General features: G+C 32.5%; 2 protein-coding genes across 2 annotated transcripts in view; one reads left to right on the top strand and one right to left on the bottom strand.

The window, feature by feature from the left end:
* Window positions 1-9,739, top strand: part of LOC129226467 (nuclear pore complex protein Nup205-like) — a 112,399-nt gene extending 102,660 nt beyond the window's left edge. The window contains exons 37-40 of the mRNA XM_054861074.1: window positions 2,840-2,957; window positions 7,187-7,312; window positions 8,233-8,390; window positions 9,467-9,739. Coding sequence (XP_054717049.1) covers window positions 2,840-2,957; window positions 7,187-7,312; window positions 8,233-8,390; window positions 9,467-9,553 — 489 coding nt within the window. The 3' untranslated portion in view covers window positions 9,554-9,739. The remainder of the gene's footprint in view (window positions 1-2,839; window positions 2,958-7,186; window positions 7,313-8,232; window positions 8,391-9,466) is intronic.
* Window positions 9,740-13,331: 3,592 nt separating this feature from the next.
* Window positions 13,332-13,994, bottom strand: part of LOC129226468 (catalase-like) — a 32,149-nt gene continuing 31,486 nt past the window's right edge. The window contains exon 11 of the mRNA XM_054861075.1: window positions 13,332-13,541. Coding sequence (XP_054717050.1) covers window positions 13,521-13,541 — 21 coding nt within the window. The 3' untranslated portion in view covers window positions 13,332-13,520. The remainder of the gene's footprint in view (window positions 13,542-13,994) is intronic.

Below are 13,994 nucleotides of genomic sequence, written 5' to 3'. Positions count from 1 at the left end.
ATTCTTAAGTAAACCAATTTCCCTTAAAAATTCTAAAAAAACCTCTTTATTTTCAATTAGTTTAAATATAAAAAATCTATTTAGGACTCCGGTACGTCCAAACGTTGGACGACCTGACGAAAAAGAAAAAGAAGATTCATTCAAAAATTTCAATTGATACATTTGGACAACATCACAAACCGAACTCATAATTAAAATAGAAAATTCAACTAAATTAACATTAAAAAACAACAAGAAAAAGAATACTCTAAAATAAAGTTTGAATTGAAACTTTATTTTAGAGTATTCAACTTAAAATCTCCCTAAGAGCGAAACATATGAGCACCTACCTCCTACCACACATACACGTGCAAAAAGACAAACTTCGAGAAACTACTTTCCAGCGTTCAAGTTGCAAAACCAGGGTTGCCAAGTTATCGCCTTATTGGCGATTTTCGTATCGAGCGAAAAATTAAAATCTCGCCAAGAGGGGGGCATATCAGAGGAGAGCCCCTCAATGTATTTCAGTTACAGCTGAAGAATAAATTCAGAGCTAAGCCGTGACATCAAAATTAATATGCAGTAGCTATTTGTATTTAAACTAAAAAAAATAGAACTGTACTTATTATTGAGAAAACAAGTTTTATTGTTAAAAGTGAGCTAATCCACTCCCCCCCCCCATATATGCACAATCGAATAATTTTCAAGAAAACGGTCATAAAAGTCTTTTTTTTTAATTTAAGAAAATGATGTAAAAATAAGTGCATGTACAAAATGTGCATTCAATTTTTCATTTTCAATATTTTTTAGATTGAAATTTTTAGAAAATTTAAAACTTTATGAAAAGTCAACAAGCAAGCAGCAAAAATTTGAAAAATACGTCTTTTAAACATTAAAACAGAATTTAATTAATATTTTGTGTAATATAAGTAAAGATAAGTAAATTTTTCTTGTGTGGTAAATTTCAAAGCAAAAGATACACAGGCCAACGTCACAATCTGGACAGTAGTACCAAAATTCCTTCCCACATCTCTGCAATTGAAGGGCTACAGGGAAGAACGATCAAAGTCCATTTTTCTAAAAAACTCTGGTTAGCCTATGGGAACACGTAGATTATTACAGACAGTATTCAAGAGAAATATTATTCAGGCAAGAATCGTCATAGTGAGTGAGTTTTAACAGGGAAGAATGAGGCTAACTTGGAAATGATTTGAGATTTCAAGCTCAATAATGTAATGAGGGAAATTTGAGCATGGTTGACTATGATCATTCTTCCCCGTGGCCCTTCAATTACATTTAAAATCTGCAATTAGGTTTAAAATTGACTAGTGCTGCCATCTAGCATATGAAAAGAGAAAATTCATTCTGGGCGAAAGAAAATAATTGATTTTAATCGTTTTGTCGCGTTAATATTACACATGTTGGCATAAGCCTATATTTTTGTTCTTGGAGCAATTTCGTAAAAAGATAGAATGTATTTTAATTGCTTAAAACTTACTTGTTCACTCAAACTATCCTAGAAATACATTCCTGTTTTAAATGTCGTTAAAAGACCGGCGTGCGTAAACCCCGAATGTGTATAGAAATCCCCAAGTGACTAAACACCCAACAAGTCAATCACATGTTTTGCCCATCGGCGGACGTGACGTCAGACCTCAAGAGTTGAAGATCTTTCTGCTGGTAGCAGTCAAAGAAAGTAAATTTAAGAAATAGCAACAGTTAGAGGATTAACTGTGAGTTGCTTTCAGATGCAACACTTTTAAATTTTGACGACGTCACGTCATTGCTAGGGGTAACTGAGATGGTTTAAATAGAAAGTCAATCAATCAATCGATCTCTTATGATTTACTTCCGTTCTGCAGACGGTGTGTTTTGATTTGAGCATGTGTGCTCAGTAGATTGATTTATCCACGCAGAGGACGTGGAGGTTTTCAGATATGTAGTAACAAGATTCAATAGCCTGCTAAAAGTGCAGGATGTTCTAAAACAGTGCCCTACAAGTAACGAAGGAGTTTTTTTAAGGAGTATAAATTTGAAGAGTTGATGTTTTTTTAAATATTAGGCCTAACAGGGCCAGAAGGTTCGTCTGGCATTTATTAGATTACGGAGCCGGTCGGACTGGATTGAATCCACTATATGGTGAGGTAGCCTCTGCTAGTGGAAGGTTCCTGTTTTGCTTGAAGCTGGGCAAATAATTTCCTGTGCTGCTGTTTCTGTGGCATGGGTGTGCCTGGGATTGATTGACCATGGATTTTGGTCTGCCGTTCACGAGTGGACGTTTTCAACTCGTCTGAACATCCAACAGATGGATGTTGCCTTCGTTGTTATATGTGCCAAGTTTAAAGTATGGACTTCCAGTGGTGTGATTATTTAAATAGTTTTCTGGAGAGCTACCATCGTTGTGGCATGGTGTAGGGTAAATTTTTAAAAATATTAGGAACGTTTTAGAACTGTTGATGGTTTTTTAAGTAACTGAATCTTGTGATATTTCTCTGTGATATTTGTTTGTTGGGGGGGGGGATATTAATATATTTGAATTGTTAATAGGGGATATGCTTTTTATAAATGTTTGATTGTTTTTGCCTATTTACATTTTACACATGTTTTTGAATAAAAATGCTATTTAAATTGAAATTCAGTTTCCATTGCTTCATTTCTCCCGAACTTACCATTCCACATCCGTTGCTCTACCTTTAAAGGCCAACAACACACCCCAGCACGGCAATATCTCGGACGCAAGAAATGAAGATCGAAACCCCAGCCGCTCATATTCATAGGAGCGAGAGGGAGGGGTTAAATATTAGTGTTGCTCAAATTGATTAACTTGTGAATTAACGCGGTTATTATTTTTATTTTTTAGTACATATCTCCTGCCTTGAAGCAAGATCAGCCTACTGTTCAGCTTCAAAGAGAGTTTGCTAAAAACTCTCTTCAGAAGTTAATGAAGTATAAAATGAAAGACATTTCAGTTTTATCATGTATCCTTGAATTTGTAATTTATTCTGCATTGACTAAAATGTGCTTATTTGCTTGATTTATTGAATTCATTGTTTTACTAGAGGCATTTGTATCCTAATGGGAGATTAGGGAAGGTCACTGTGGTCTCCTAAAAAAACTCTTCATTCAGCAAATTTTGTCCGCCGATTCGGCAAATTGGGAGATATTCCTGCAATATACACTGGTGTGCGAAAGTTAAGGACGAGACGGTTTTTTCAATATAACTTTGTACAAAAGCTTTCCAAATCAACACGTATAATACCGTAAGATCCCCAATACGTAAGGACATGTGTAATGTAAGCAACACTTACTAAAAGAGAAGTCAGAGGGATAAAAAGAAGCTTTATTGAAAAAGTAGCATGGAGCGCAATGCGACTGAAGGTCGAAACATCCCTGTGATGAGTGTCCAGCAAGAAACATCCGGTCTTTAGTAGGGGTTATGATCTCCCCCGACTGCTAGGCAGGTTTCACAGCGTCTGTCCATGCTGAGAATGAGGGTGTCAATGAGTTGTTGAGGCATTGCTGCCCATTCGTCTTGCAGCGCCAATCGAAGCTCCCGAATCGTTACTGGTGGTGAGGTACGAGCTGCCAAGCGTCTGCCTAGAAAATCCCATACATGCTCGATGGGATTGAGATCCAGAGATTGTGCCGGCCAATCCATACGTTTAATATCCTCACTCTCTAAGAGCTGTTCGGCAGCTACTGTGCGATGACATGGTGCATTGTCGTCCATGAAAAGGAACTGCGGGCCCATAGCGCCTCTAAAAAGACGCACATATAAAAGAAGAATCTCGTTACAATAACGGGTCCCATTGATTGAACCTGCGTCGAAGATGTGAAGGTCTGTACGACTACCAAGCATGATGCCTCCCCAAACAAGAACACCGCGACCTCCATACCTGTCCCTTTCAATGATGTTCAAGGGATAATTGAGGCTTCCCCGCTCTCTCCAGATGAGTATGCGATGAGAATGGCTACGGTAAAACGTGATATCAGTCGTCCAGTCGCCTGTGTCGTGTGTATAGCGATTTCTCCCGCAGTCTGCCGCCTGTTTCTTCTGGCCTGTAAGACAATATACCGGTATTCTGTATTGGGCGATTAGGTTTTATCAATGAAGTTATCGCACCGATGACTAATTTAATTAGTGCATTGTTAGTTGCAGAGTGTAACAGGAGTCCTTTTCAGAAAACAATACCTGTATTTGAAATTATGAATTTATTTCCTCCTTGGTGATATGATACAGCGTTATCCTGGGCGAGCTATTTACATATGAAATATGATATTGCAAAGTAAGTTCTCTCGAAGCATAGATAGATTTGTAAAACAGGCAAAACCATTATTTGTAAATTTGCATTATGACAAATGAAGAATCATTTATGCAATCGAAGTTACAGTTATTTAAACTTAAGGTTTGCAGATAAAGTTAACAGTTATAAAATGCCTATTTGAGAGCATGACGGCAAGGAGCCGACTATTCTGACTATGAAACTAAAATACGGCGCCTTAAAAATAAGAGAGAGAGCAACTGAGCTACAGAAGCAACATATATTGTCAGCCAGAGTCATTTGCATGTGAAATGCGTATTTCTCGATGTTAGAACGGCGGCCAATCAAATGGATAAGGAATTTCGTCATTTTATGACGTAAAGCACGCACTTGTCTAAGATCGGGAAATACATCGGTATATACATTGAAATTAGCATTTGTGACTTTGCAAGATAAAAGAAAATGGGGATTTAATTGATGCCAAATATATAAAAATAAACGTGAATTATTGATAATATTATTTGGAATTCCCAACAATCTGCGGGTGTGGTTCCTCGTGGACGACCACTACTGAACCCCCGGATAGCTGTTCCTGTAGTTTGAAATTGTCTCCAAAGTCGTGAAATGGTGCTGTGAGCAATTCCGAACTCTGCAGCCACACTTGTCACACTGCGGCCTTCCTCCAACTTTCCAATGATTCGACCTTGGGTAAAAGCATCCAGATGTCGTCTAACAGATTGATTATTCGCCATTTCTCGCTGAGGCAGCAACTCGGTGTGATTTTAACTGCTATACGGCGTGCAATCTCTTTGCCAGAAATACTGATCTTACACCGACAACATGCTTTATACTACTCAGACACTCCCCCATTACGTCTGCCTGCATATCTGCGCATGTGCTACCGTACATCACCTTACTTAATCTCCTGATTGGTCTTTCTGTCCGCTCTGCCTCTTCGTTCAGCTGATATGCTAATTTTTCGACTTCGTCCTTAATTTTTGCACACCAGTGTATATATATATTGTTTTTGTTTTCTTTATTTCCTAGTATCTCTCTTCATTAGATGTAGATATGTGGGCTTGCTCATTATTTATCATTACATATAAGCTGGATTTTCAGTCAGTAAATTGAGGATTTTCTTTTCTCAAAAATTTAAGTTCAAGACTAGAGGTGCATGTTTTATGTGTATGTTGATTATCAATTTATTTATATAAATATGTTTTGTGTATGTATGGTTTTTTCACTTTTAAAACATAACGGAATACTTTGAAATGTTTTATCATAGAAAAGGTGTGCTAAAAAATATACCAAGTTTAAGAAAAGAAATATATGCATTTCTCATAGCAGCATTATTTTTTAGTAGTAATTGTTAGTGTCAACCTCTTTATAATCAGCAATTGAAGTGATTTATTAAGTTTACATTAGAGACGTAATGAGTACTCGGTAACTACTCGGTACTCGGCCAAATTCTGATCAGATACTCGGCCAATACCGAGTAGTTACAAAAAATTGAATATTGTCCAAGACAAATACTAAAATTTATATTAAAAAAAAGAGCAAGCATTATATTCAGCAATCATTTACAATTAAAAATTATAAGTCAAATTTAAATTTTGAGAATAATGAAGTTTGTAATGCTTCAATGGAATAAATCTTTATTTTAATGTCCCTAAAGTTAACAAAACTTATTTATTAAAAATTATGCAAAAAAAAGTAAGTTAGAAAATATGGAATTTTTATATTAAAAATGGATTTTTGCTACAAACAAAAATTAGTCATAAAAACTATAAAAATACCTTTGCTTAAAAAATAAATGGAAACAAACCAATGTTAAAAGCACAGTGCAGGAACACTGCGGACACGTGTTTTGGCGTTACAAGGAATCCCTTTTTCAATGTACAAAATGGGAGCTCGTGGATTTAAAGGCATCCGACAAGAGTCGGATTTTTTTGTGGAATGTCTTTACATTCTTTAGCTCACATGTTATACACTGAAAAAGACGTTCCTTGTAACGGAGGGGGGGGGGGGGCAGAAACACGTGTCTGCAGTGTTCCTGTACATTTGTTTTATCTGCTTTTAAAAATTATTTATGTTTGGCGGACTAGAACTATAATTGATTGGTATACAGTGAAACCCCTCCTAACGGATACCCCTCTTATGCGGACAATTTTTAATTCCCCAGTTCCAATGCAAAGAACATTATTAAACCCCTGTCCTGCGGACACCTCTCTATTGCGGACAAAAAAAAAATTTCCGCATTAGAGGGATTTCAATGTAATTTGTTTTAATTCCAACTTGATTAATCATACCTTTTATTTATTTATTTTTAATTTTAAAAATATTTTTTTTGTAAAATTCGACACAAAATTGTTTATGCAATGCGTAATTAAATTTCAGCAGGAATTTAAGTTTTAAAAACTATTATATGGACAAAGAGGTCTATACTACTATTTCAATAAGTTCAAAATTCATCACATGTGTGTCGGTGGTTCTTCTTAAAACATAATTGGTACTTAGTAACTCGGCCGAGTACTCGGTAACTCGGTACTCGGCGGAGTAGTGAAAGGCTGAGTACTCAGTACTCGGCTACTCGGCCAAAGTGCTACTCGGTATGTCTCTAGTTTACATTACTTAATATGCGGTTTTGTACAATTTAATCAAGTCCCACATGCCTTACAGTGCAACAAATAATTCAATTACTGCAATAATCATTTATTTATTACGTCATTTTCTGTTTTAGTGCTCAGGATTGACCATGCAGTTCTCTTCTCTGAGACCTAATACAGTTCTTCTAAAAGTTACCTGTTAGATAATAATGTTGTTTTTCTTTGCAGTGTGTTTCATTTGTTATGTCCAATTAGTTTTTTTTTTTTTTTTTTTTAATACTTATTTAGTTAAAAGGATATGCATACAGATTGTGTAGTATTTCCCTTAACCAGAAATAGATATGATTGAAAGCTCAGCATTCATCTTATTAAAGCATTTAGAATACTTTTTACTGTATTGCAAGAAACAAGGCACTCCTTTTAAAGTGCTGGACAATACTCCAAATCAGATGCGTCGTTTACAAGGTAATCTTGGATTCAGCTGTTTTCAATAGAGAGTTCTCATTCCCCCGAAATTTCCTTTAAAAAAATTCAGCTCCTGAAATTCCTAAAATTGTACTAAAATTTTGTTGGTGTTCCTAAAAATAATTTGAAATTTTCACAGTGGTCTCTTTATGATAACTTAAGTGGTTTTTTAGAAGAAGGAGACCCTTCACAAAATATTTTATCACAAAACAAACTACAAACTTTTAATCTAATGAATAGACAGTTCACAAAATAAATTCTAATTTTTTTAAGCATGATCTTCAAATTATTTTGAGGTAGATTTGAAACCTGAACTGAAAGAAAAAGAAATTTAAATCACCTGCAGTTCAGAATTAAAAATAACATGCGGTGTTCCTGCTTTTTATCTAAGCAGAAATTACTCTGTTTGATGAAAGTAATTAAACAATCTACCAAGCATAGATTCATTGAGTAGATCATTGAGGACATTAAGGTAGATAAAGATAGCTTAAAACTGCATTTTGCAGACTTCAGTTTTGAGATATTACTGAGAGAAAGCGGTAAAGCACTTGTGCCAGAATATTGTACTTATGGTCTCTCACCCCCCTCCTATTCCTTATTGCATGCTAAGTATTTCAGTAATAATTCCCTTCAAAACTAGATGCCGGAACTGCTGTTTATTCTGAAAGCCTCATTTGTATGCAATTAACTTATAAACAAATGCACTTACATATTCATTTTTCATTTAATTATAAAAATTACAGGCAGGTCAAACAGCAATGCATCATATTATGACTACGAAGCATGTTTTTAATGCTTTTCAAGGGCTTTAAAACCTGTGAATAGGATAATTTCAAAAGGGTACAAATCTGGGATATTCATAAATTTAAATTTTTTAGTCAAATAATACTATTTCAAGAATACTATTATTGTCATTTTAGATCCGTCCAGTGAAAGTCCAAGATTGACCTCATCAAAAACAAAATGTCCAGATTTCTTTCGATCTGCAGGTTCTCAATTTGACTTTGATGCCTTCAAAAGTGATGTACAGACTACAATAAATGAACCATTTTTTAGGAAATTGAAATCAATTGAACAGGTAAACAGTTTGTTAGCCAAATAATGTGGCATATGACATGATTTCAATAGCATCTTAGTTCTTCAAAATTACTTTCTACAATGCAATCCCAGAAATAACATGAAAAAGGGAATTTTGAAGAACACAGATGCATTGATCCTTTTTTTTTTTTTTTTTGCATTATGTTTATTTAACTAGTGCAGTTAATTTGTTTCGGAAAGATTAATTTAATTTATAGATCTCTCCCACCTAAATGCAAGTGCATCTTTTTTGGTCTGTGCATTGTGCGAATGTTTTAAAGAGGAATTACTGATTATAATTATTGGCTAAAACTGATATTTTTCTTTTTATTTATTTGTATCATATCTGTGTATTGAAATGCCTATCTTTTAACATCCTCAACAGCATTTGCAATATCTTGTTGTAATGTGTCTTACAGTCGACTTCTGAGCTTTATAAAATAGTGATTTTGTAGTATTTTAAACTTAATTATGAATTGTCAGTAAATCGTCAAAACATTACAAAATATATTTTCTCCATTAATATCACCATACTAAGAGTTTAGTCAAATTGCAGTTACATTTTTACTATAGGAATATTTAGTTTTAAAAAATGAAAGAAATGTTAAAATTTTGGTAAGAAGTTAGAAATAGCCAACAAATTTTTTGCCCTTATGTCATTAATTGTTTATACAGTCTTGTAGTTTTTTTTTTTTTTTTTTTTTTTTTTTGAATGTGTGTTAAGAGAAATTCACATTTAGTTCAGTTATCCCTTTGAGATGCACTGTACTTTCACATTATAAAATTACAACGAACGTATGAATGATTTTTTTTTATAGTCAAATAGATTATTTCAGAAAGGTAAGTCCAATGGTTTTCGTAGGACTTACGCCTTTTCTGAAGAAAAAAAATCAATTAAAATTGTTTTCAGTCATTCAGCTTTTATGACTCTGTACATGAAAAGGATTAAACGCTAAAAGATTTTGTTTTACATCACAATATTTTTCTTTCAATCTAAATTTAATATTGAATTAATTTAACATGAATAAATCAAGCTATACATATGATTTCTATATAAATTTTTTCTTGTCTTTTTAGCATCTCAGCCAAAGTAGAAGTCATGTGGGATTTTTAGAAGCTATAGTGAATCGATTAAAACGATTAATAATGATACAGATAAGGTGAAATTTATGTGCATAAAAAAAAACATTTGGCGATGTGAGAAGACTTGAAGAAAATATCATTTAAGAATGAACTTTTGAAAAAACTGTATTTATTAATGTAATATAGAAAATTTCTATTCATGTACTGTCGATATCTTTTTAATATTGTATTAAAGGTTTTTTACATACAGCATAAAACATATTAAAAAGTTGAATACTTAGTTGACATCATTCTTTTTCCCTGTTTCAAAACTCTTTGTGTTGAAAAAACTTTTCTTTTGTTACAGGGTTGGCAAAAACCCGGGTTTTTTAAAAAAAGCCCATGGACCCAGGGTTTTTTGGGGTTTTTTAAATAAAACCCAAAAAAAACCCAACTAAAGTTGGGTTTTTTTGTCTTTTTTTAGGGAAAATGTGGGGGTACTTGTAGCATATTGTAGCATAAGTATATGGACAAAGTGTAAAAATTATCTTCGGGTAAAAAGCTCGAAAACTAGTTAAAATTCAGAGTTTTCTGAAGAAAAGTAAAAAAGACGAAAAAACCCAAGAATGTTAAAGTTTCAGATTTTTTTAATTTTCATTATTACCAACAGTTAAGGCAAAGTTACTTCTTGAGTGATAAAATCTATTGTTCGTTTTTAATTACTACATTTTTTTTTTTTTTGCATTTTACTTTATAGTATTTCATTTTGTTATGCAAATATGCATTTTGTTATGCAACTGTAGAACCTCAAGTTGTTTAAATCCCTTTTTACTGAATTCCAGCTTAATCAAGACATTTCTTTGAATTTTATGTTGCCTGTTTTTCTATTTCTGTGTACAGGGTAAGAAATATTAAACTTTTTTGTAAAATAATGAAAATACTGTACCTGTTCTGTTTTCTGTAGACCGTTTGAAAAATCTGTTTATTTCTAAAAAAATTACCTTGTGTTTATTCGAGATTTGTGACGTGTTGGTTAGCAGAAAATAATTTACATGAAAGCCTTTTAACTAGATTAGTTTCCTCTATACAATCTACAAATATTGAGAAAATCAGACGTGACAGGACTTGATCAAGATAAGTTGAGTTATTTATTGACCAGTTAAAGAAAAAAGTTAAATACATTTATTTAAAATCCTTGAAGTATATTTTTAATGCCGTTAAGAGTTAAGAAATACTATTAAAGCTCAAAATTCATTTTTTGTATTCATTGTCTGTGGTGAAGAACAAATAAAAAGTTTAAATTGTAAAAGTATTTAAATTAATTAATTTTTTAAAAAACTTCTCACAAAATTTTAAAAAACCCAAAAGTGGGCTAAATAATGGGTTTTTTCAAAAAAAACCCATTGGGTCCAACCCAATTGGGTCCGATTCGGCCAACCCTGTTTTGTTACCATTTTAGTTAACTTATGAAAATTTTTGATGATATTATTGTGAATAAAAGTAATAAATACTTAAAAGCAGGTAATTGGCATTTTTTCACAAGCGCAAGAAGCACTCGTTGAGCAAAGTTTAAAGCCAAATTATGTAAAAATTTAAACAATAGCCATAGGTCTATTAACTGATTGTGTTTCTATAACAATAAAGGCTTCTTCTCCAGGTAGTTTCATATCTGCCGACTTTTGGCGCAAGAAATTAATGATTTTGAAAGTCCTGTAATTTTGCGATTTCTGCAATTCTATAGTCATTTCAGTTCGCCAAAGGTCAGCCACACAAATCTTTGTCTTTTTGGATACTACTCTTTGGTATAAATTTACTAAAATATATACAACTGTGGCTCACTGTTGGCGCAAGAAGATTTCAACGGTCAAAGTTGCAGGAAAAAAACTTTTTTGTGCAACTTTGAGCGACCCCTGACCTCTGCGTAAGTGGTCCACCACAACTAATTAAGTACTAACACATATCGAGGATATAGCAGAATACAAAATAATAAAAATAATTGCCAGTGCCACACTTCACTCTTAAAACAAAAAGTATTGGCCTACGAATGTAGTTCTATGTTTTTCTTGAAAAAACGAATCAAGTCCAACTTTGACCTCCAAAGACTTCATGAAATTTTTTTTTTTTTTTTTGCAAAAATAAAAAAAACATGTTTAGTAGTTTTAAATAAGGAACATATCCTGAAAATTTCAGCAAAATCAAAAATGTCAACTATCCAGCCTGCCTGATCCTTAAAAAAACTGGCTCTTAATTATTTGAAATGAATATTTTTTTGTAACAGAAAAAAGTAAGGTAGTTTTAAAAACTAAAAAAAAAAAAAATGCTTTTGTAGCAAAATGAAGTAAAAAATAATCTTTGGATCATAAGTATATTAAGTAATTGACCAAACACTAATTTTTTACGTAATAAAAAAAAAAGTGGGGCGTTTGGTATCAATTGTCTGGAATTTCTTCCATTTGTTGCCCATGCAAAAATGTAAATAAACAGCACCCCATGGTGTTTTATATTACATTAAAATTACATATTTGGTCAATTACTTTATATACTTGTCACCCAAAGATAATTTTTTACTCTTTTAGTTCATTTTGCTACAAAAGCATTTTTTTTTTTAGTTTATTAAACCAGGGTTTAAAAGATATTAACAGTTCTGTAAAATTTTACACAAATCAAAATTAAAAGTCTTTCTCCAGTCATAACAGTCCAGAACAATACTTGTTTTGTTAAAAAAAGCTTATTTCTTTATGCAAGATAATTTGATTACCTCTGCCAACACATCATCCTTTGCTTGTGTCCTTAAAGCATTTCGATGTTGCTGAAAAGCAGATTATTACTGTCCTAACCAAAAAGTGTCTCATCGACTGTTTTCAGCATGAGATATAGAAGGGACGAAAAAGGAGAGAGTACTCGGCATTTTCTGATTATGTGTTCAGTTAATGCTATCTATTTTCTTATGAATAAAGTTTTATAACTCCTTATCACCAACACTCCTCAGAGCTTGACAGCATTTGTAGACGATCCACTGAAGAAAAATTCCCAAATTCAATTTAATGTATTTTTAATTATAATTGCAGAAGATTGAAAGTCTGAGAATACGTAGACTTCTGCATAGTAGCAGAATCTGAAATTTAAAGATATTTTTAAGCATTAAAAAGCAAATCTTCTTACATGAAAACTCTGAAAAATATGAGTAAGGCACATCTTAAAAATAATCTTAAAAGGAATTCTGTACCTTTAGTCCAATTTTGTAAGATTTTATCTTATGGTATGTTTATATTAATAAAGATTATATATCAAAAAGATACTTTTGATAAGACACTTTTTATTAATTTAAGGACTTTTAAATTTTCTTTATTTGCATTTTGTTACCAAAATGCTTTTGCACTGTTAGTAGTATTCTAAACAATTTTAGGGATAGGAAAACCAATAAAAGAACATAATTTCTGCTTTTTTTTTTCCCCCAAGAAGATACAAAAGCCATCCCTAACTGTTAAGCAGATTTTATTGAACATACGAAAGAAGTTAAGTTTATTGAAGTTTTAGCACTTAAATATGATTTTATGAAATAAATGTAACAGAAACAGAGTTGGAACATAAAATTTTGAAAAACAGTGCATTAGAAGTATTTAAAAGTCTTCTTACTACATTGATATTGAGCAGATTGTTTCAAAAGTTTTATATTTTATAGAGTTTATGTACTAGAGGTGTCAAATTACATTTTGAAGGAAAAATTCTCCGTTGATTTATCATTTGAGAGGCACTTGGACAGAGGCTGAGTTTCTGCTTATCGAGTTCTCTCAGTTTACATTACCTTGGATAATCGAGACTGTTGTGATCACTTTCAAGTATTGAAGGAAAGACACATCCACATAATATATGACATAAATATTTAAATAAATCATTTATTGCATTAAAAAAATTACACAAAAAGTTGAAATTTGTGTGCAAAACTGCACTGAAAACAAATTGGAAGTGATGATAGCACTTAAAAAAATCAAAATCCAAAGTCTATTTCTGATTTTTATACTTCCAATTTTTTTGAGATCGAGATAGTTTCATATGATCACATGCTTCTTTAGATTTTTGCTCTCTCATTCTGTAACAAAAATTATTACAAATAATATAAGTATAACATACAAATCTATAGTGTCCATTGATAAAATATTAAGCTTAAAATTATGTTTCTGATATCTATATAAATGGAGTATTTAGTGTAGGGGTAAGTAAGGGATCCCTAGAGAGGAACAAACTACCCTTAATTGAAATGTCAGTAATCCTAAATGTTAAAAAAACATTTGCTCAATTTTTTTTTGGAGAGCCACACTAGGCCAGTAAATTTAGGAATTTTTGCACCACAAATTTATAATTAAATATTTTCAGCATTAGTTCCTCATAGCATGTAGATTCCTAATCAATCCTAAAAAGTCCTCTAAATTTGTATGTGACCTTCCATCAAAAAGATGGCCGTCTGCTACTTTTTGTTTTCCTTATAACTTAATCAAATATTAAGATTTTTCCGTTCTAAAAAAAGACTGTATGCTCTTAAAGT

Source organism: Uloborus diversus, chromosome 7 (genome assembly GCF_026930045.1).
Source record: "Uloborus diversus isolate 005 chromosome 7, Udiv.v.3.1, whole genome shotgun sequence".
In the NCBI taxonomy this organism is placed as follows: domain Eukaryota; kingdom Metazoa; phylum Arthropoda; class Arachnida; order Araneae; family Uloboridae; genus Uloborus; species Uloborus diversus.
This window is presented reverse-complemented; position numbering and strand designations above follow the sequence as displayed.